Here is a 23140-nt window from a genome sequence, read left to right on the forward strand (position 1 = left end):
ATTGCTCCAATAATTGTATTACCTTGGTAGTAATAGAAATTATTTTTTCTGATGCCTTTCATCATCACAAGTGCACCAAATGTGACTTTCAGAACTCAATCTTTCATAGTGACAACTTAGCCTTTGAATTCCAAGGCTCCCAAAGAGATAAATTTTTTCTTCAATCTGGGCATGTATCGGACATCAGTCAGAGCCCTAGTTGATCCATATTGATTCTTCAATCGTATTGAACCTATCTTAACAGTTTTACAATCATTATCGTTGCCCATATAAACAATTCATGCACTTAGTTCTATTAAATCAGAGAACTACTCTTGATTAGGGGACATATGATAGGTGCAATCTGAGTCTAATATCCGCTCATCTGAATGGAATATTGATGATGAAGCAACCAATGATATGTCAGAGTCCTTAGCATCATGTTCATGCTCTGCGACACATGTATTTGGAGCAACTTTTTCTTTCTTCTTCAGCTTCGGACAATCTTTCTTCCACTAGCCTTTCTCATGACAAAATGCACATTCATCTTTTCCCATTCTGGACTTCGAATTTGATCTCCCTCTTCTCTTTGGCTTTTGGCTTTTCGAGTGACCTGCCACCATGACCTCCAATACTTCGTACTTACTCTCCTTCTTAGTTTTCTCCCTAAACTCATAACTATACAAAGAAACAATTACATCTTTAAGAGTAAATTGATCCTTACCATGAAGTAACATTGTCTCAAGGTGCTCAAATTCAACTGGAACATATGATAACAATATTAAAGCCAAATCTTCTTCTTTGAAGGTTTCATCCATTGCCAATAAATATGCCACTAGTTCATTGAAAGTAGTGATGTGTTCATTCATATTGACGCCTCATTGATAATCAAATCTAGATAATCTTTTCTTCATATGGAGAAGATTGTGAGAGTTTTTCTTTAGGAATTTTTCGTCTAATGCTTTCCATAACTTACTTGCAGAAGTCTCGTCCTTATAGCCATACTTATGCTTCCTAGAAAGACAAGATCGAATCATCTTGCACACCAAATGGTTAATTATTCTCCATTCTTTCTCCTCCATATATACAGGTTTTTCTTCCTCAATGGCGATGTCTGGACCTTGTTGGAATAAAACGTCTAACACCTCACCTTGTCACATGTCGAAATGACTGGATCCATCGAAAAACTCAACTAAGAAGTTTGCATTTGGCACCACCCTCCTTATCGGTCTGGATGAAGAGCTTGATGTCTCACTTGATCCGTATTTTGTCATTTCAATGCCAACAAATAATACTCAATAGCACAAACTTGATATTTTCAGCGATGAAATAACATGATAACGTCAACCGTAACTATGATATCAATTGTTGGAGAAACCAAATTATTTCCCACACGAATGTAGTTTTAAATTGATTTGAAATGTTAAGATGAATTTTACCAAAGCACAAGAAAGAACAATAATGGAAAGAACACACCAAATTTACGAGGTTCAACGAAAATATCGTCTACTCCTCGGGCACCACCAGCGGATGATAACTTCACTATCAACAAAAACATTACAACAAATGGAATTCCTTAGAATTCCCAAAATATTACAAAGTATGAGAATGAAGAAAACAAATGGGAGAGAAAACTTTTTGGTATGATTTCAAGTGAATGTGCTTAGGACTAAACTTATAAATAACCTAATAGCTCAGGGACCAAAGATGAATTTTTCCATGTGCATAAGTTGGCCACTTGCTAACTTGAATCAACTTATCAACCTGTGTAGCCAACCTATGTAGCAAAATCAAACTTGAATTCTAAAGTGGTAGTAAATTTGAATTCTTTGATGGCTACCAATTTTAACCAACACTTGTTAACTAATCAACTTTTAGCTTGTAAAAGTACAAGCCAAACATAACATTATCAAAGGTTATCTTATTAGTGAAAATGGAAAAAAAATAATGGGATTGAGAGATTTAAACCTGAATAAGAAGGATAAGGAAATACATGCTTAATCACGAAGTTGAATTTAATATTTTACTTAGATATTATACAAATTTATTTAATTATAACGTTGATATGTCATTAATGACATGTGACTTAAATAATAAGTATCCTTTAGATAAGTGATTTGGTTGATAAAATAATAAATCAATGATTAAATTAGAACTTCCCGTAGTTAAAGTGACTATTCAAATAGTTTATGTTTTTCTTTATTTTATTTTCTGTAAATTACGGATTTTTAGCAGTGATCCTGCCCGTTGGTTTATTGTTAAGCCGGCTGGGGAGAAAGAGCAGTGGGGCCGTTGCTGTTTTGTTCTTGGCCTCTACAGTTATGGACTCTGTGTAATGGGATTTGTTAATCTTTGCCGTGCCGTAAACTGTACAAGTCTTTGTTATTTACCACGATGCCAAAAAGGTTGGAATCATAAAATTCCAGGTTTCAACCTTTCTATCTTGGCCCCAATATTCATAATCTTTTATACGAAAACATCAGTGAAAAAGAATTAGTCGTTGAGATCCTATTGTAAGTGGATTGATTATACGACAAAAATGGTAACATTTTGATAATTCTCTTTTCTCAACATCATTCTAAAGAAAAAATTGTAACATCATACTAAACATCACCCAGTTGCATGTTTCATCTTGTTTTATTCTTAAAATGAGATGGAGCGGGTGAGCTTTGGCTTGGAGATTCTTTTATCTTCTTCAAGGGAGATAATCAGGAGGTTGGTTGGGTTCTCTATCACAGCTTGGCGACCAAGTAGCCAGTAATGCTCCATGTCTGATACTTCCTTGCTTGCTTTCCCACATAACTCCAGGCCTTACCATCATAGTATTCAGGCCATCCATCTTTGGAAAGGCGCTGTTCCATCAGCTCTATGGCTCGTTTTGCAATTTGAGGCCTTCCTGTCTTGATACATGCTGCTGCGAGTAGCCATATCAAAGCTGCTTACAATATTCAAAACACCAAGCCAAGAATGTTAATTACCTATGCAGTTAGTTTATCAGACCATAGCCTTACTTAAAAATAAACACCATTATGGTAACTCCATCGTGTATTCTTTGGATCAAATCCAGTGACAGTTCTCCAAACATGACCCTCCAGGGCTGGATAAACGATCCTCAAAGGCATCTCTCCTATCAAGTCCTCCCAACGCTCCTCAATCAAATCCATAATTGATGTTGCTTGTGCAGGTGTAACTAATGAACTTAAGATTGCAATGCAGTTTCCAACCAAAAACCAGCGGAAGTCCATTCGAGCTGGGCTGACATTACCAATCAGATATCCCCCTCTTAGGGGCATAAAATCAAACACCCAATCAGGAATGGACTCGGGAATTACATTGAATTTATTGACAGCAGTGTGGGAATACTCAGTTTTGTAACGATATATGTTGTTTAACTTTGTGAAATCAAGCCAGTAGTAATTTCGGATGTGATAATTGAGAGCTGTTATGCGCTTATCAATGCGCTTGATCAATTCCTTGCCATCTCGCTCTGGTTTCAGCATCTCCCTTGAACACCTTAATGCAAAATAGAAGAGGGCTTGGATTTCAATAGGATATCCGTAAATTCCCTGCCCAATGTGCAAGCACGTTGAAATCCAAAAATTATACTCAATCTTAGTGCATTAGGAACCAACACCTGAAGCAACACTAGGCACTCTAGTACATAAAATGAATCCAAAGAATATAAGTCAAGCTATAACCCCTCTGTCTAAAAGCTTGCAAAATTACTGGCATAGCTAATGGAGGTTCAGAACAAAAGAAAATAGAGCGTGGCCAGTATGACTTCTCTGCTACTAGACAAGGGCCAGGATAAAATCATGCACTGATAGATCACAGGCTCTAAGGGCAACAGAATATTGCCCATTTAGATTGGCAAGCTATATATTAAGCAGTTAGAGCAGTCAAAGGATTATTTCATGATAACAGGATAACTTACCATTCTCCTATCAATCATGCTACAGCCATCTGCACACAAATGAGTTGGAAAAGTATCAAATCCATCTGAAAGGAAAAGGTTAAGTATCAGCTTCATTCCTCTCTGCACCTCAGGCATTTCTGAAAGTGTGTGATCATGCGTGCACTTGGTACATGATCTTAGCAGAATGATCCACCAGAACCCAGAGTCAACAGGAGCAACCCTCCCTATGGCACTGCCACCAAAATCTGCAACCAAGGTTTCCCTCAGCCTATGCGAATCATAAAGAACTTTAAAACTGGCAGGCATGACACCTTCTGCAAGTGTAAAGTTGTCTATCCTTTTCTCCCAACCTTGGAGGTGGAGAGTTTTTAACAGGAAATTCTTTACTATCTCTGGATCGCCACCAGCACTGGCTGGTCTCATTAGACAGGCTAAGCCGCTGGGAGCAAAGTCTCTTACAAAAACCTGCAAGATAAGAATTGTGCAATGCTATTGGTTCCATGTAATTGGCAACTACGAGATAAGGAATTCAAACTCTTTTAACTCGTTCTATCTATCAAAGTAAAATAAAAAATATCAGCGCATGAATTTGTTAAACGTTAAATACTATGATTGAATAATAGTTTAGCCAAAAATAAAAACAGTTTTTGATTTTTTTTTTAGTTGCTGTAAAATAAACATTCACCAACTCCTCTCAGTATTGGCATCTACAACAAGTGTCAACTTTCACATGTATGGGAAAATACCTTCAACGTTTGTTTTAAAATAAATTAGGAAAATGTAACGACTGATGATACTCAAAATAAGTTTCAACTAAAAATAGTAAAGATAACAATATAAATCCAGTTCCCTGCATTACCTTTACCCACAAAATTTGCAGTTACACGTAGGGCTTATCATGAAGTGCCTACTTTCATCGCAAGTAACATAACAAGTGTAACCATAGATCGACTTAGTTAGTAAACAACATGGCTAAGAAGTAGATTAATGGTTCTCATAAATACCAAATTAAGAATTCATTAAAATCATTCAACAAACAGAAAATGTCTCAAAATGCTATAGGATTTAGGAAGACCAGACTTCAATAAGTAAAAAATCTGAACATATACAATAGCTCCTAATTACCTACTAAAGAAAGATGCAGTATACTAACCGTCTAAGAGAAATTCAGTTTCATTTTCAAACAAAGGAAAAGAATAATACTATAACAAAACAAGGGAGGTATTGAATTTGAAGAAACATAAAAGACAACAAAGAACTAAACAAATTATACCTGATTGTAATTCAAAGCCTCGGCGGTAGGATCCATGGCCGCAAGGGTTCCAACAGGCAGGCCTTTGTAATATACGTAAGATTTCAGGAGTGCCTCCCACGCTTCTTCCATCATTGCATTATTTTCTGTGTTGTTCAATTTAATCGCAGAGTATATACTATTCGGTTCAAAGTTCTCAAAATTTGAGCCTATGCTAGCACACGACTTCAAGGGTATATGCGTCACGCTGGCGTTATCAACGATTTTCTCGTAGCTATGCACTCTCACCATCTTATTTAGCTTTTCCAATTTTTCAGTCGATTGATTTTCTTCCTGCGATTTATACGACTCTCCTTTTCCGATGGAGTCTTGACATTTCTATTTCAGTATATTTGGATTTTCTCCCTCTCTTGATTCAAGAGGTGCCTCTCCGTTATGAGTTGATTTTACGTTGACAGTTTTTAAAGAACCTAACGAAGGTTCCTCAAAACATTCATAAACTTCATCTTCTTTGAAACACTTTTTCCCTGCTGAGGGTAGAGAATTCCAAGCAGACTTAAACTCCTTATACGAGCTGAAATCAGATGATTTCTCGGTCGCTTCGTCACTTTCTTTTTCCATAGTCTCCAAAAGCTGTTCCGCGATCGGCGTTATCCGTTCTTCCTTCAGTTGAAGATAGATCAAAGAATCAGCTTCTTTCACCTCCTTTCCCGACAAATCTTCTAGTTCTTTCTCACCGTCTCCGGGAAACAGAGTCGGAGAAGGCAGAGGAACCGCCCCCGCTTCCTCTGTAACTTCAATAATGTCTCGCATCGATATGAAAAGAGAAAAGAAAAGAAAACGCCAGAAAAAGATATTAAAGAGAGGAACAAATAACATTGTGATTTAGAGGGAGAGAAATATACCTTTGAGAGCTCTTTGTTCGTCGTTTGGGAGAGGAGAGCAAAACTAACAGATAAAAAGAATAAGGCGAGACAAAAATGAAGCAAAAGGGAGGGCGAGAGAGTGGGAGCCCTCAGCTATATTTTATAAGTACGCCTAAAGGGGATGAACAAGAGAGGAATATTAGGCGATGAAAGAACCAGAAAGCATATTGGGCGGGGAGGGAGGAGTGTGACTGATTATTGTGTACTCTAATTCTGTTTTGGCGGTTGAGTGAAGAATTTCTCGAGTTTAGCAATTTGGCCTTAACATCTCAGTTATTAACGAATATGCCATTTCATTTCAAAACAGCTCATACGTAAAGGAACCCGATGGAGTGGCTACAAGTTTTTATAATTATATAATTTTGTAACTATTTAATTGTGATATAAAAGTATCATAATTAAATACATTACAAACTAGTTAAGAGGTATTCATTTAGGTGGCCCAAACCCCATAAAATTACATTTAATTTATAAAATAAAGTTGAAAATTTTATTCAACAATTAAATTATAATTTATTTCTTCATTTTTACAAATTTATATTCTTTTAAATTAATATTTTTATTTTGTTCCGGTTATAAATAACACACGACCTAATATAGTATTTGGTATATTGGATATTTACCAAGTTCATTTTAAGATTGATCATAAATGCGATATTTATTTACATGCAAATATGTAATTATGAGAGGTTGGTTCAAGTGGTAAACAATTTGATATTGTTTAAGTAATATCTCAGGTTCGAGTTTTTGTGTATGCATAAAATCTCTATTGGGATATTCACCCACTAAAATTAAATGTGCGACTTCAGTCGATTTAAATTAATAAGGCGAAACCTTAAAATTAGAGAGAAAAAATATAACTACTTTCTATCATTTTAAAATTAAAAAATAATCATATATTAATAATATTTTAACTAGTCACATATTTTGTTAAAAAAATCCAAACATGTATAACACATTGCAAAAATAAATGGATGTTGTTTATAGGTAGTAAAGTATATATATTAAAATGGTATGAGGTAAGTCACATATTTCGATAAAAAAATCCAAACATGTATAACAAATTTCAAATATAAATGGATGTTGTTTATAGGTCGTAAAGTATATATATTAAAATGGTTTGAGGTAGCGAGGTGGTTATAATGTAGTATTTATTTAGATTCTTTTATTTTATTAACAAATATATACATCTTGTATGCGTAGTTGCTCAACCTAAATTTTTTCAAAAAAATTAATATATAAGAGTTTATTAATGGTCAAGGAAACAGAATCCTCATGAATAAATTTGTCGAGCTAAAAGAGACCGTGGATTGGACATTCATGACCTCAAGCTTTTTAATTTGGCATTACTTAGTAATCAAGTTTGGAGGTTCGCTCATAACCCTCACTCTCTCCTCTTTAGTGTATTTATTTATAGCGGAATATTTTAAGCATTTCTTCTTCATGGAAGCCAAGCTAGGGGATAAGACATCTTATGCATGGAAAAGCCTTGGAACAGGAAAAGAAGTCACTCAAAGACGACCACTTCTGACAAATTAGGTTTAGCGGGTCCTCTAGAATGTATTTCGATCGTTTGGGAGTTCAAATCGTTAAAATTAGCCAACACGTTCATGGATAACATTGAACAATTGATTCGGTGTAAGGACTTTATGATTCTGGGGCTGTCAAAAATGGGATGACAACAAAGTTAGAAAGATCTTTCTAATTCATGATGTAAGCATAATTTTTAGTACTATTATATCACCATAAGAAACTCATCGCCTTATTTGGGAGCACCATAATATAAGATGCTATTCAACCAAATCTGGGTATAATTGACTTTTTATAAAGGTCGACACGGAGCGAGGTAGGTCATCCATATGGAGGATAATTTCGAAGCTTTTCACGTTGTCTAAAATAAAAAGTTTTTGGATGACGAGCTTGTCAAGATGTATTACCCACATGTTTGAAGCTCTCGACAGTCGAGTCAAGGAATCTGTCCCATGTGTAATCAGGGGATCGAGACGATCGTTCATGCCCTCAAGGTATGCCCCATGGTCGAGAACTTACACTCTCAAGGCTAGACCATAAGATCATCTCTTCTAACGCCACAAATTACAAATCTTGGTTTGGAGAAGCGATTGTTCACTTGGATCGAGCGAATTTTACTAAACTCATTAATCTCCCTTAGATATATGGACCCGTCGAAATAATGGATCAATGACAAATAACTCTAGTAAGCGAGAGAGGTGATCAATGCGGCTTGGAGCTTGAGAAAAAGATTTGTGAGGCATACAAGCCTCTATTCACCACCCAAAATTGGTGGACGTTAACTCTAAAATGTTATAAATCAAACCTCATGACGGTTGCACAAAGATCAATATTAGTAACGCTTTATTGTTCACATCAGAACCACGACAATTAGAGTGGTTGCAAGGGACCATAATGACATGATTATAGGAGGTATTGCACAGTGTTTAGAGGGGAGACACAACCAAGAATGGATGAATTCATGCTATTATCGAAGGAGATATTATTTTCATCGTGAATAAACATGTGAACCACTAAATTGACATCTCAGTAATAGAATTATTGTTTAAGGAATCTAGGAGTGTAAATGAACATATCGTTCGGTGAATTGTTTGTGAACCGTTCGTATAAGGTTCATTTATGTTCGTTCATTAAGTTAAATAAACGAGTATAAACAAAAATTTTATGTTCGTTTAATAAACGAATGAATACAAACATATGTGTGCTTGGTTCGTTTAGTTCACGAACAAACTCATTTATGAGTTCGTTTATATGTTCATGAACAAGCTCGTTTAATTTTTTTATATTTTAAATATCAGTGAAGGTACATATTAAATTAAATACACGGTAAAACATGGAGTTTAAATACAAACATTTTATGTTCGTTTAATAAACGAATGAATACAAACATATGTGTGCTTGGTTCGTTTAGTTCACGAACAAACTCATTTATGAGTTCGTTTATATGTTCATGAACAAGCTCGTTTAATTTTTTTTATATTTTAAATATCAGTGAAGGTACATATTAAATTAAATACACGGTAAAACATGGAGTTTAAATAATAAATACTAAGAAGTTTAAGCACCAATTATATGATTTTACCATTTTCTCTTAATTGTAACAGAAACTCTTTTCGTTTCTATTCTCTCTTCTATGCTTTCTTCCCCTTTTTCTCAAACCCTAAACTCTTATTTGTGCAACCAGATCTTAAGCTTCCACTTATCTCCCTATTCAACTGTGTGGTATAATCAGGTAAGAGTTTTTTTTTGGGTTTACAAGATTTCTCTCTATTTTACTGATATTTCTCCTTTTCTTTTGGTAAAATCTTCATTGAATTTTAGATAACTTCATCGGTGCCTGCTTTGTATGACTTCTTTCTCTCCTTCACTTTCTTGTTAGAAAATTAAAAAGGTATTTCTGATCCCTCTATTTTTGGATACTTTCTCTCCTGCTCTCTATGACTTTTTAACTTTCTCTCCTTCACGTTATCTTTATCCGGGTAAACGGATCGTACTTACGAGTTATTTGGGTTCGCCTGAAACTCTTTATTCTTAATTACTTTTTGAAAGTTACAGTTCTAATTTTAGCCTGAGTTCGAACTAGTGTTAGAATCAATTACCGAGTGTTTTTTAATGTAAATGAAACTTAATTAAGTTTTAGTAGTTTTATCATGTTTCAAATCAAACTTAAAATCAAAAAGTGATACTATGCTAATGAATAACCTATGAAAATTTGGAGAAATTAATCGATAATCAATAATTTATTCTTTTTTATTTAGATGAAAAATTATTAATCCGTCAAAATTTATTTTAGATGGTCTTTCTTTAATAGGAATGAATGTGTAAGTGATTTCGAAAGGACAAAGAGGAGTGCCCATTTTGTCCTATCAGATCTATGCTATATATTTTATATATCTAAAAGCCACGTAACTGTGTATATGAGGAGCCGGCGTTGTGCTTAATGCGTTGAGCTTGATTCTTCTAGTGATAGTAACACATAATTACAACATAGAGCGTAATTAGTAGATATTAGCGGTGTAAATAATACTTAATTCCAATACTGACATTAATCTGTTTCTTACTTACATTAGTTAAAATGATCACATAATTCCAACAATAAACTTATAACAGACTTGTACCCAATAATCTAGTTTCTAACCTAAAATCTAGATTTCAAACTAAAATCTGAATTCCAACCTAACTTAAAATTTGGATTCCAACTTAAAATCTAGTTTCCAACCTAAAATTTGGATTCCAACCCAAAATCTGGATTCCCAACCTAAAATTTGGATTTCAACCTAAAATATTAGGTTCTGAATATCTAGTTTTATTTCATTATTTATTAATTTTCATTATGATATTTAATTTAATGTGTTTTTTCTTTTATGCAACCTAAAATTTGGATTTCAACCTAAAATATTAGGTTCTGAATATCTAGTTTTATTTCATTATTTATTAATTTTTATTATGATATTTAATTTAATGTGTTTTTTCTTTTATAAAGTTTAGGTTTTGAATATCCAACTTCAAATTTGTTTCTTTGTGAACTCTGGAGTATCAATGAACTATTGATGGAGAAATCTTTGAGTGAGGAACTTTGGATAAGACATATGGTTGATAAGATGCAAAAAAAATGATAAATATTAGGGTAAACTTTGGAGGTCCAAATTTAAAAGATATATTTGAAGTGTTGACACAATTGATAATGTAAAGTCTGAACTATATATATACTTGGAAGGAGTGTTCATTTATAAGGAAAATTGTGGTGATTTTGTTGCCTTAAAGTGGTGGAAGGTTAATAACCTCAAGTTTTGAATTTTTATAAAAAAAAATGGCTTGTGAAATCTTCTCTATTCGTATTACCACAGTTGCCTTAGAATCTACTTTTAGTGTTGGTGGTAGAATGATTGATGTATATCATTCATCTTTAGAAATTGATACAGTACAAATGTTACTTTGTGGTTTCGATTGGTATCGAAACTTTTATGGGTTGAAAAAGAATTCTAAAATAAGTAATTTTTAAGTATTTGTTCTTTTTATTTAATATTTGATATATTTTTTGATTTGATTGTTTAATTTTATTTTTTTATGTAGAGAAAAGAAAATTTTTAATATTTTATATCATTCAAGTTGATATATTTTTATGTTATATTTTTATCTTCTTATTATTGATGTTTGGTTATATCCCTTAGGTTTTGCAGGTGATTTAACGTTTTAGGAAGGAATTTCGATTGTGCTTGCTACTTTCTTTTGTTGTTTTGATTGTGTTATTTGTTGGTTTTTTGGCAAATTTTAAATCCCACATTGGTTTTGTATAAGGAGGAGGGGAAATTCTTTTGTTATAAATAGAGTCTTCCTCCTCCTTAGTTTAGCATCTCACAAATATAAGTCTTCTTTTATATTAAAGGCTATTTGTACTTTTTTTCTCTCTTTGTAATATTTCTTTTATTAGTGAAATATTATTTTAATAGTATTTGAGGACGTAGGTATAATTTTGGCCTAACCTCGTTAAATTTTGATGTTCTCTTTTATGTCTATTTAATAGATATTATCGGGTATAGTTGTTGTTAATTATTGTCCTATTAAAATTACTTATCTTGGTAGTTATGTCTAAATAAAGTGAGTTTTAAGAGGAATCATTGTGACTCTTCCACTCTTTCCTTGGAATCTACCTTGGGGTGATTTTTAGTACAATCGTTTTCACACTAGTCACCTAGATAATATTTTTCAAGGTGAATTTTTTATTATTGGTGGAAATTAACTCGAATTTCATAACAATTGACATCAGAGCTCTTGGTTTTTTTAGTATACTCTGTGGTTGCGGCTTAGGCTGATCTTCCACATCAGAAAAAAATTTCTTTGGGCTAATTAACATTCCGCATTGACAGCTATTAAATAGAATTTGTAGCAGAAATGGCAGACGACACAAAAAAATCCACATCTTCGTCAACAGCTTCTTTATCTTTAATTTTGACAAGAAATGCTATGACAAATGTTAAGACAAATGTTAAATTTGCAGTGAAGATTTTTGATGGCACCGGTCATTTCGGCATATGGCAAAGTGAGGTTCTAGATGTCCTATTTCAGCAGGGTCTAGGCATTGTTATTTAAGGAGAGAAACCAGATGATGTTGAGGAGAAAGAATGGAAGATGATCAATAGATTGACATGTGGTACTATTCGATCGTGCCTTTCTAGAGAGCAGAAGTATGCATTTTCTAAGGAAACTTCTGCAATTAAATTGTGGAAGGCACTCGAGGAGAAATTTTTGAAGAAAAGCGATCAGAACAAGCTCTACATGAAAAAGATATTGTTCCACTTCAACTATGTACCAGGTATCACCATGAATGATCACATTATTAGCTTTAATCAGCTGGTGACTAATCTGATGAATATGGACATGACTTTTGAAGACGAAGATCTGGCTCTGATTTTGATGGGATCACTTCTTGATGAGTTTGAGTATCTTGAAACTACTCTACTTCATGGGAAGGTTGATGCATCTCTCACTGAAGTAACAACTGCCTTGTATAGTTAAGAATTGAGAAAGAAAGACAAAAAAGAAAACACAAGTGTCGAAGCAGAAGCTCTTGTTGTTAGAGACCGTTCGAAGAGTCAGAAAAAAGGAAGGAGTGGGAGATCGAAGTCAAAGTCTAAATTGAGCAAAGATGAATGTGCCTTTTGTCGAGAAAAAAAGCACTGGAAGAAAGAATATCTCAGGCTAAAGAATAAAGGCAAACCTGAAAGAGGAAAGACTGTCTCAGAATCAAATATGGTTGAGTATGATGATGCAGATTCAGATTTCGCATTCGCTGTTACGCCATCAACCAACTGTTCCAGTTCATGGCTGTTAGATTCAGCTTGTAGCCACCATATAACCCCCATAGAGAATGGTTCTTTTATTTTAAAGAACTGAAAGGTGAAATTGTCTACCCATCAAATAATTTTCCTCTTGACACACTTAGGATTGGTTCAATTCGCTTGAGGAATCAGGATGAAACAATCAGAACCTTAACAGGTGTCCATTATGTACCAGATTTAATAAAAAATCTCATATCTGTGAGAACCTTAGAGTCAAAAGGTTTAAAAGTGAGGGCAAAAGATGGGATTTTGAGGATTATCTCTGGTGCATTGGTGATAATGAAGGGAATCCGGAAAAGAAATAATGTGTATTACTTTCAGGGTAGTACAATTGTTGGGACAGCAGTAGTGGCAACTTCTACTGATGAACAGGAGTCAGAAACAACCAGGTTATGACATATGAGCTTGGGGCATGTTGGTGAAAAATCCTTGAAATTGCTGATAGATCAAGAATTATTGAAGGGTGCTCGGGCTTGCAAATTAATTTTTTGTGAGCATTGCATCAAAGGGAAGAAAACGAGGGTGAAATTTGAAACAGCAATTCATGATACTAAAGGTATTTTGGATTATGTTCATTCAGATGTATGGGGGTCTTCCAAGACAACTTCATTAGGAGGAACACACTATTATGTCACATTTGTTGATGATTTTTCTCGGAGAGTTTGGGCGTATACAATGAAGACAAAGGATGAGGTGCTAGGATTTTTCTTTAAATGGAAAAAGATGGTGGAGACTCAAACAGGCATAAAAATCAAACGTCTCCGTACAGACAATGGTGAAGAGTACAAAAATGATCAATTTCTGAAAGTATGTGAAGAAGAAGGTATTGTCAAACATTTCACTGTCAGATATACACCACAACAGAATGGGGTAGCAGAGCGTATGAACCGGATATTAGTGGAGAAAGTTCGGTGTATGTTGTCTAATGCTGGGTTAAGCAAAGAATTTTGGGACAAGGTTTTGGTCTATGCTTGTCACCTTGTCAACCGCTTACCATCAACTGCTATTGGTGGTAAAACACCATTAGAGAAATGGTTTGGAGAACCTGTTACAGATTATGATTCCTTACATGTGTTTGGTTCCACTGCATACTACCATGATAAGGAGTCAAAGCAGGATCCAAGAGCAAAGAAGGTGATCTTTATGGGGATCACCTCTAGTATGAAAGGCTACCGTCTTTGGTGTCCAGAAACAAAGAAAATAATCTTCAGCAGGGATGTTACCTTTGATGAATCTACCATGTTGAGACATGTGACTTCAGAAAAATTGGAGCAGACAGATGGAATTCCCAAACAGGTGGAGTTTGAAGGAAGCAGAATTGTCACAGCAAGTAAAGAAACTGATGTTGACTCTCCTATGGTAGAAGAAGAGTCGGATGAAGAAGAGGTTCAGACCTAAGAACCTCCACAGCAACATGAATCAATTGCACTCAGAAAGGGAAAGAGGACCATTAGACAACCTGCTCGTTATGCTGATATGGTCTCATTTGCATCACCAATTGCAATTGATGACGTTCCTGCCACTTTTAATGAAGCAGTCCAAAGTTCAGAACATAAAAAGTGGAGGATCGCCATGAATAAAGAAATGTAATCCCTTCAAAAGAATCAGACGTGAAAAATAGTTAGTCTTCCGAAGGGAAAAAAGACAATTGGGTGCAAGTGGGTATATGCAAAGAAAGATGAATTTTCTGACAAGAATAACATCCGCTACAAAGCAAGATTGGTGGCTAAAGACTACGCTCAAATGGAGGAAGTTGATTATAATGAAGTATTTTCTCCAGTTGCAAAACATTCCTCCATCAGAATTTTGTTGGCTTTGGTAGCGCAGTTGGATTTGGAACTAGTTCAGATGGATGTAAAAAGTGCATTTTTACATTGAGACTTGGATGAGAATTTACATGACTCAGCCAGATGGATTCAAAGTTGCTGAAAAATAAGAGATGGTGTGCAAATTAGAAAAATCGATGTACGGATTGAAGCAATCTCCAAGGCAGTGGTTCAAGCGATTTGACAAGTTTATGATTAGACAGAAGTACACAAGAAGCAAATTTGATCATTGTGTGTTTTTACGCCAGCTACAAGACGGATCCTATATATATCTTATTCTTTATGTTGATGATATGCTGATAGCTTCCAGGAGTCAGACAAAAATTACGAAACTAAGGACTCAATTGAACAGAGAATTTGAGATGAAAGATCTTGGTGAATTGAAGAAGATTCTAGGCATGGAGTTATAAAGAGATAAGAAATTGGGGAGGCTTTGTTTATCTTAGAAAGAATATATGAGGAAGGTACTAAAACGTTTTGGCATGAATTAGAAGTCAAAATCAGTTAGTACACCTCTTGCTCCTCATTTCAAGATCGGTGCATCCATGTCACCTAAGGATGATGCAGAACAGGAATACATGTAAAATGTTTCGTACACAAGTGTTGTTGGTATCTTGACGTATGCAATGGTGTGTACGAGACCCGATATTTCACAGGCAGTTGGGGTTGTGAGTAGGTATATGCATTGTCCTGGAAAGGAGCATTAGCAAGCTGTGAAATAGATTCTGCGGTATATTCTGAACACCATAGATGTTGGGGTGTTGGTTTGGTCTTTCAGCAGGACAAACAAGATGGTCAGTGTGTAGTTGGGTATTGTGATTCAGACTTTGCAGGTGATTTGGAGAAGCATCGATCAACTACTGGTTGTGTTTATATTTGCAAAAACACCAGTCAGTTGGAAATCCACCTTACAGTTAACAGTGACTTTGTCTACTACAGAGGCAGAGTATATGGCAGTTACAGAGGCTGTGAAGGAGGCAATTTGGCTTCAAGGGTTGCTTGGTGAATTAGGAATGGAACAGAAGCACATCAAAGTGCACTGTGACAGTCAGAGTGTTATTCATTTAGCAAAGAACCAGGTTTACCATGCAAGGAAGAGCACATCGATATTTGATATCACTTTGTACGAGAGATTCTAGAAGAAGGTGGAGTCATAATCCAGAATATTCGGACCACTGAGAATCCTGCTAATATGTTGACAAAAGTGGTAAATGTGGTCAAGTATAAACATTGTTTATACTTGTCAATATTGTTACAAATTGAAAGATGAATTTGCAGACACTACTGAAGATTGGATTTTTGAGAGATGTGTGGAATTTGTCAAGGTGGAGATTTGTTGGTTTTTTGGCAAATTTTGATTTCTACATTGGTTTTGTATAAGGAGGAGGGGAAATTCTTTGTTATAGGTATAGCACTCTTCCTTAGTTTAGCATCCCATAAATATAAGCATTTTTCTATATTAAAGGCTATTTGTACTTTTTTCTCTCTCTGTAATATTTTATCTATTAGTGAAATATTATTTTAGTAGTGTTCGATGACGTAGGCATAATTTTGGCCTAACCTCGTTAAATTTTGGTGTTCTCTTTTATGTCTATTTAATAGCTATTGTTGGGTATAGTTGTTAATTATTGTCCTATTAAAATTACTTGTCTTGGTAGTTCTGTCTAAGGAAAAATTACTTGTCTTGGTAGTTCTGTCTAAGGAGAGTTAGTTTTAAGAGGAACTATTGTGACCCCTCCACTCTTTCCTATGAATCTATCTTGGGGTGATTTTTAGTACAATCGTTTTCACACTAGTCACTTAAATAATAGTTTTCAAGGTGAATTTGTTATATCGAACATTGATGTACTTCGTCCTTGCATGGTAAACATGATTCTTTGATAAATGAATAGCACTCTAACTGTCACAGTGCACTTTGATGTGCTTTTGTTTCATTCTCAATTCACCAAGCAACCCTTGAAGCCAAATTGTCTCATTCACAGCCTCTGTAACTGCTATATACTCTGCCACTGTAGTAGACTAAGCCACTGTTGACTGTAAGGTGGACTTCCAACTAACTGGTGCTTTTGCAAATGTAAACACATAACCAGTAGTTGATTGATGCTTGTCCAAAATCACCTGTATAGTCTGAATCACAATACCCAACTACACACTGACCATCTTTTTTGTCCTGCTGAAAGACCAAACCAACATCTACGGTGTTCAAAATATACCGTAGAATCCATTTCACAACTTGCCAATGCTCATTTCCAGGATCATGCATATACCTGCTCACAACCCCAACTACCTGTGAAATATCGGGTCTCGTACACACCATTACATACATCAAGCTACCAACAACACTTGCATACGGAACCTTTGACATGTATTCATGTTCTGCATCATCCTTAGGTGACATGGATGCATCGAGCTTGAAATGAGGAGCAAGAGGTGTACTAATTGGTTTTGACTTCTCATTCATGCCAAAATGTTGTAGTCCTTCCTCAGATATTCTTTTTGAGATAAACAAAGTCTCCCCAATTTCTTATCTCTTGATATCTCCATGCCTAAAATCTTTTCCGCTTCACCAAGATCCTTCATCTCAAACTCTCTGTTCAATTGAGTTCTTAGTTTCACAATTTCTGTCTAACTCCTGGAAGCTATCAGCATATCATAAACATAGAAAAGAAGATGTATATAGGATCCGTCTTGTAGCTTGCGTAAATACACACAATGATCATATTTGCTTCTTGTGTATTTCTATCCAATCATAAATTTGTCAAATCGTTTGTATCACTGCCTTGGAGGTTGCTTCAATCCGTACATCGATTTTTCTAATTTGCACACTATTTCTTCTTTTTCAGCAACTTTGAATCCATCTGGCTGAGTCATGTAGATTTTCTCATCCAAGTCTCCATGTAAAAATGCAGTTTTTACATCCATCTGAACTAGTTCCAAATCCAACTGCGCTATCAAAGCCAACAAAATTCTGATGGAGGTATGTTTTGCAGTTTGAGAAAATACTTCATTATAATCAACTCCCTCCATTTGAGCGTAGCCTTTAGCCACCAATCTTGCTTTGTAGCGGATGTTATTCTTGTCAAGAAATCCATCTTTCTTTGCTTATACCCACTTGCACCCAATTGTCTTCTTTCCCTTCGGAAGACTAACTATTTTTCACTTCTGATTCTTTTGAAGGGTTTACATATCTTTATTCATGGTGATCCTCCACTTTTTATGTTCTGAACTTTGGACTGCTTCATTAAAAGTGGCAGGAACGTCATCAATTGCAATTGGTGATGCAAAAGAGACCATATCAGCATAACGAGCAGGTTGTCTAATGGTCCTCTTTCCCTTTCTGAGTGCAATTGATTCATGTTGTTGTGGAGGTTCTTGGGTCTGAATCTCTTCTTCATCTGACTCTTCTTCTACCATAGGCAAGTCAACATCAGTTTCTTTACTGGCTAGGACAATTCTGCTTCCTTCAAACTCCACCTGTTTGGGAGTTCCATCTGTCAACTCCAATTTTTTCTGAAGTCATCTTTCTCAACATGGTAGATTCATCAAAGGTAACATCCCTGCTGAAGATTATGTTCTTTGTTTCTGGACACCAAAGACGATAACTTTTCACACGAGAGGTGATCCCCATAAAGATCGCCTTCTTTGCTCTTGGATCTAGCTTTGACTCCTTAACATCGTAGCATGCAGTGGAACCAAATACATGTAAGGAATCATAATCTGTAGCAGGTTCTCCAAACCATTTCTCTAATGGTGTTTTACCACCAATAACAGTTGATGGTAAGCGGTTGACAATGTGACAAGCATAGACCAAAGTCTCAGCCCAAAATTCTTTGCCTAACCCAACATTAGACAACATACACCGAACCTTCTCCACTAATATTCGGTTTATACGCTCTGCTACCCCATTCTGTTGTAGTATATATCTGACAGTGAAATGTCTGACAATGCCTTCTTATTCACATACTTTTAGAAATGGATCATTTTTGTACTCTCCACCATTGTCTGTACGGAGACGTTTAATTTTTCTGTCTGTTTGAGTCTCCATCATCTTTTTCCATATAAGGAAAAATCCTAGCACCTCATCCTTTGTCTTCATTGTATACACCCAAACTCTCCGGGAAAACCATAAACAAATGTGACATAATAGTGTGTTCCTCCCAATGAAGTTGTCTTGGACAGCCCCCATACATCTGAATGAACATAATCCAAAATACCTTTAGTATCATGGATTGTTGTTCCAAATTTCACCCTCGTTTTCTTCCCTTTGATGCAATGCTCACAAAAAACTAATTTGCAAGCCCGAGCACCCTTCAATAATCCTTGATCTATCAACAATTTCAAGGATTTTTCACCAACATGCCCCCAAGCTCATATGTCATAACCTAGTTGCTTCTGACTACTGTTCATCAGTAGAAGCTGCTACTACTGCTGTCCCAACAATTGTACTACCCAGAAAGTAATACACATTATTTCTTTTCTGGATTCCCTTCATTATCACCAATACACCAGAGATAATCATCAAAATCCCATCTTTTGCCCTCACTTTTAAACCTTTTGGATCTAAGGTTCTCACAGATGTGAGATTTTTTTATTAAATCTGGTACATAATGGACACATGTTAAGGTTCTGATTGATTCATCTTGATTCCTCAATTGAATTGAACCAATCCTAAGTGTGTCAAAAGGGGAATTATTTGCTGTGTAGACAATTTCACCTTTTATTTCTTTAAAATCAAAGAATCATTCTCTATTGGGGGTCATATGGTGGCTACAAGCTGAATCTAATAACTTGAAACCCTTCAGGTTTGCCTTTATTCTTTAGCCTGGGACATTCTTTCTTCCAATGCCATTTTTCTCGACAAAAGGCACATTCATCTTTGTTTAATCTGGACTTTGACTTCGATCTCCCTCTCTTTCCTTTTTTCTGACTCTTCGAACGACCTTTAACAACGAGAGCTTCTGCTTCGACACTTGTGTTTTCTTTTTTTTCTTTCTTTCTCAATTCATAACTATACAAGGCAGCTGTTACTTCACTGAGAGACGCATTAACCTTCCCATGAAGTAGAGTAGTTTCAAGATACTCAAACTCATCAGGAAGTGATCCCATCAACATCAGAGCTAAATCTTTGTCTTCAAAAGTCATGTCCATATTCATCAGATCAGTCACCAGCTGATTAAAGCTAGTAATGTGATCATTCATAGTGGTACTTGGTACATAGTTGAAGCGGAACAATCTTTTTTTCATGTAGAGCTTGTTCTGACCGCTTTTCTTCAAAAATTTATCCTCTAGTGCCTTCTACAATTTACTTGCAAAAGTTTCCTTAGAAAATGCATACTTTTTGTCACGAACTTGGGCTTTTTCCCACACTTTGGGCTATGTTGGGCCACATTTGGTCTTGGAGTTTGATAGAATAGTGTAGATTATTCTAGAAGCACTCAAGACTTGTACAAATGTAGAGTATTCTAGAAGCATTCTAGAGTCTTCCATGTTAGGTAGGAAATAATGGAGAATTCTAGAGAATCTCTCCCTACCGTAAGATCAAATCAATCTCCACCGTCCATTGAGAAGGTGGGATGCTATAAATAGGTGTAGAATCCTCATTTGTAAATCATCCAAGAGTTGTAAGCATTCAAGCATTCAACAAGTTTTCTCTCTAAGTTCTTTCCTTTCTTCTTTGTTTCTTGCCAATCCTTTCACTAGCACGAGTTCGAGTGAGGCTGACTTAGCTATCGCGAGGGGCGAACAGGAGCTAAGGCCGCACGAGGCTTATTGAGCGATTAAGTCCGTGACAGTTGGTTCTCTAGAAAGACACGATCGAATAGTACCACATGCCAATCTATTGATCCTCTTCCATTCTTTCTCCTCAACATCATCTGGTTTCTCTCCTTCAATAGCAATGTTTAGACTCTGTTGAAATATGGCATCTAGAACCTCACTTTGTCACATGCCGAAATGATCGGTGCCATCAAAAATCTCTACTGTAAATTTAACATTTGTCATAGCATTTCTTGCCAAAATTGAAGATGAAGAAGCTGTTGACGACGATGTGGATGTTTTTGTGTCGTCTGCCATTTCTGCTACAAATTTTATTTAATAGCTGTCAATGCGAAATGTCAATTAGCCCAAAGAAATTTTTTTCTGATGTGGAAGATCACCCTAAGCCACAACCACAGAGCATACTAAAATAAACCAAGAGTTCTGATGTCAATTGTTGTGAAATTCGGGTTAATTTCCACCAATAATAACAAATTCACCTTAAAAACTATTATTTAGGTGACTAGTGTGAAAACGATTGTACTAAAAATCACCCCAATGTAGATTCTCAGGAAAGAGTGGAGGGGTCACAATAGTCCCTCTTAAAACCCACTCTCCTTAGACAGAACTACCAAGACAAATACTTTTAATAGGACAATAATTAACTACTATACCCGACAATAGCTATTAAATAGACATAAAAGAGAACACCAAAATTTAATGAGGTTAGACCAAAATTATGCCTACGTCCTCGAACACTACTAAAATAATATTTCACTAATAGAGGAAATATTATAAAGAGGGAAAGAGTACAAATAGCCTTTAATATAGAAGAATGCTTATATTTGTGGGATGCTCAACTAAAGAGGAGGAGGACTCTATTTATAACAAAAAAATTTCCCCTCCTCCTTATACAAAACCAATGTGGGATTCAAAATTTGCTAAAAAACCACATTGGTTTTGTATAAGGAGGAGGGGAAATTCTTTTGTTATAAATAGAAAATTCTTTTGTTATAAATAGAATCCTCATAACATCTCACAAATATAAGTTTTCTTCTATATTAAAGGCTATTTATATTTTTTTCTCTTTGTAATATTTCCTCTATTAGTGAAATATTATTTTAGTAGTGTTCAAGGATGTAGGCATAATTTTGGCCTAACCAATTTTGGTGTTCTCTTTTATGTCTATTTAATAGCTATTGTCGGGTATAGTTGTTAATTATTATCCTATTAAAATTATTTGTCTTGATAGTTATGGGTAAGGAGAGTGAGTTTTAAGAGGGACCATTGTGACCCCTCCACTCTTTTCTGGGAATCTACCTTAGGGTGATTTTTAGTACAATCGATTTCACACTAGTCACCTAGATAATAGTTTTCAAGGTGAATTTGTTATTATTGGTGGAAATTAACCCGAGTTTCACAACATTATTCACTATGTGACAATCGCTTTTTGTTGAGTTCTTTCACTTGTTCTTCGTGTGCCTGCTCCTAGTTGAGGTGATGTATCTTGAGTTTTCTGATCGTTCAATTGATTTTGTTAGGATTGACCCATTAGTTACAGCAGTCTATTATATCCGATTTGGTTGTTCATCTTATTTTCAAGTATGTTTTAAAATGTGATATGTTGGTAGATGTTTTAATATGAAAATGTTTATGGATATTTTTAAATACTGCTAATATGTTTATATGTTTTAAGATTGTATTTTGTTATTGTGGATGTTATATGAGTTTTATTAGGTGATTCAATATAATTTGTTATTTTCTATTTGTTTTGTAACATGCTTACGAACATGTTCATAAACGCTAAACGAACATGCTCATAAACGTTAAACGAACATGTTCATAAACGTTAAACGAACGCTAAACGAACATGTTCATGAACGCTAAACGAACATGTTTACAAATGTTAAATGAACGCTAAACGAATGTTAAATGAGCACTAAATGAATACATTCACGAATATTTAAACGAACATGTTCACAAACATTAAACGAACACGTACGCGAACGTTAAATGAATGAACACAAATACCTTCAAAAATAAATAAATGAATTCGAATATGATATTAAAAAATTAAACAAATACGAACACCTTTAAAAATAAACAAATGATACAAATATAATCTTGTTCATTCAAATGATTTCCAGACCTTTAAGGTCCATTATATCAATCAAGAGCTAATCGAATTGTTCACAATCTTACGCATCATGCCTTAATTAGTACCAATCATTTCTTCTTCTTTTTCGATGAATAAGAATATATTAAAATATAGTATAAATTATGTGTTTAGTACTAAACTATCCGTTTTGGTTCGTTTTAGTATTTAAACATTCTTTTCAAAACTATACTTAAAGTTTAGTTTTTTATTTCACTTTAGTATCTATGTTCAAAATTTAACGTTAAATTTTTTTAAAAAAATAAAAATTTAGGTACTAAAATGGACTAAAATTGATAGTTTAAGTTTGAGGAAGCGGTTCTGATCTTGGAGCGGTCCATCGAGGTGCCAGTTCTTGGAAATGAGTTAGATCATGCACCGGCGAAGCTTTTTGGGTGTATGCATTTAGGGGAGAAGAATACTAGTACTCCATTATAGGTCAATTAGACCAGTCCAATAGTGC

At 35.1% G+C, this 23140-nt stretch overlaps 1 protein-coding gene and 1 long non-coding RNA gene across 2 annotated transcripts; one reads left to right on the forward strand and one right to left on the reverse strand.

The window, feature by feature from the left end:
- Window positions 1–2711: 2711 nt before the first annotated feature.
- On the reverse strand, window positions 2712–5282 carry LOC120187954 (alkaline/neutral invertase CINV2-like). Its single transcript, XM_039191535.1, has 4 exons — window positions 5169–5282; window positions 3914–4360; window positions 3005–3545; window positions 2712–2917 (listed from the first exon to the last, which is right to left on the reverse strand). The coding sequence occupies exons 1-4, from the start codon at window positions 5280–5282 to the stop codon at window positions 2712–2714; spliced, it is 1308 nt and encodes a 435-aa protein (XP_039047466.1).
- A 3967-nt stretch (window positions 5283–9249) lies between these two features.
- Window positions 9250–23080, forward strand: LOC120188090. The gene is made up of 3 exons (XR_005522386.1): window positions 9250–9335; window positions 9425–9494; window positions 22952–23080. It is a non-coding gene; the product is annotated as an uncharacterized LOC120188090 (long non-coding RNA).
- Window positions 23081–23140: the final 60 nt, after the last annotated feature.

This window comes from Hibiscus syriacus, unplaced genomic scaffold (assembly GCF_006381635.1).
Source record: "Hibiscus syriacus cultivar Baekdansim isolate YM2019G1 unplaced genomic scaffold, ASM638163v2 tig00004045_pilon, whole genome shotgun sequence".
NCBI lineage: Eukaryota > Viridiplantae > Streptophyta > Magnoliopsida > Malvales > Malvaceae > Hibiscus > Hibiscus syriacus.

Bases quoted from the DNA above. Each gene is read 5' to 3' on its own strand.
- LOC120187954 (XM_039191535.1), bottom strand. From the start codon at position 5,282: ATGATGGAAGAAGCGTGGGAGGCACTCCTGAAATCTTACGTATATTAC. The intron at 3,546-3,913 runs GTAAGTTATCCT...CACATTGGGCAG, and splicing joins GCATGATTGATAGGAGAATG to GGAATTTACGGATATCCTAT. The intron at 2,918-3,004 runs GTGTTTATTTTT...GAATATTGTAAG, and splicing joins ACGATGGAGTTACCATAATG to CAGCTTTGATATGGCTACTC.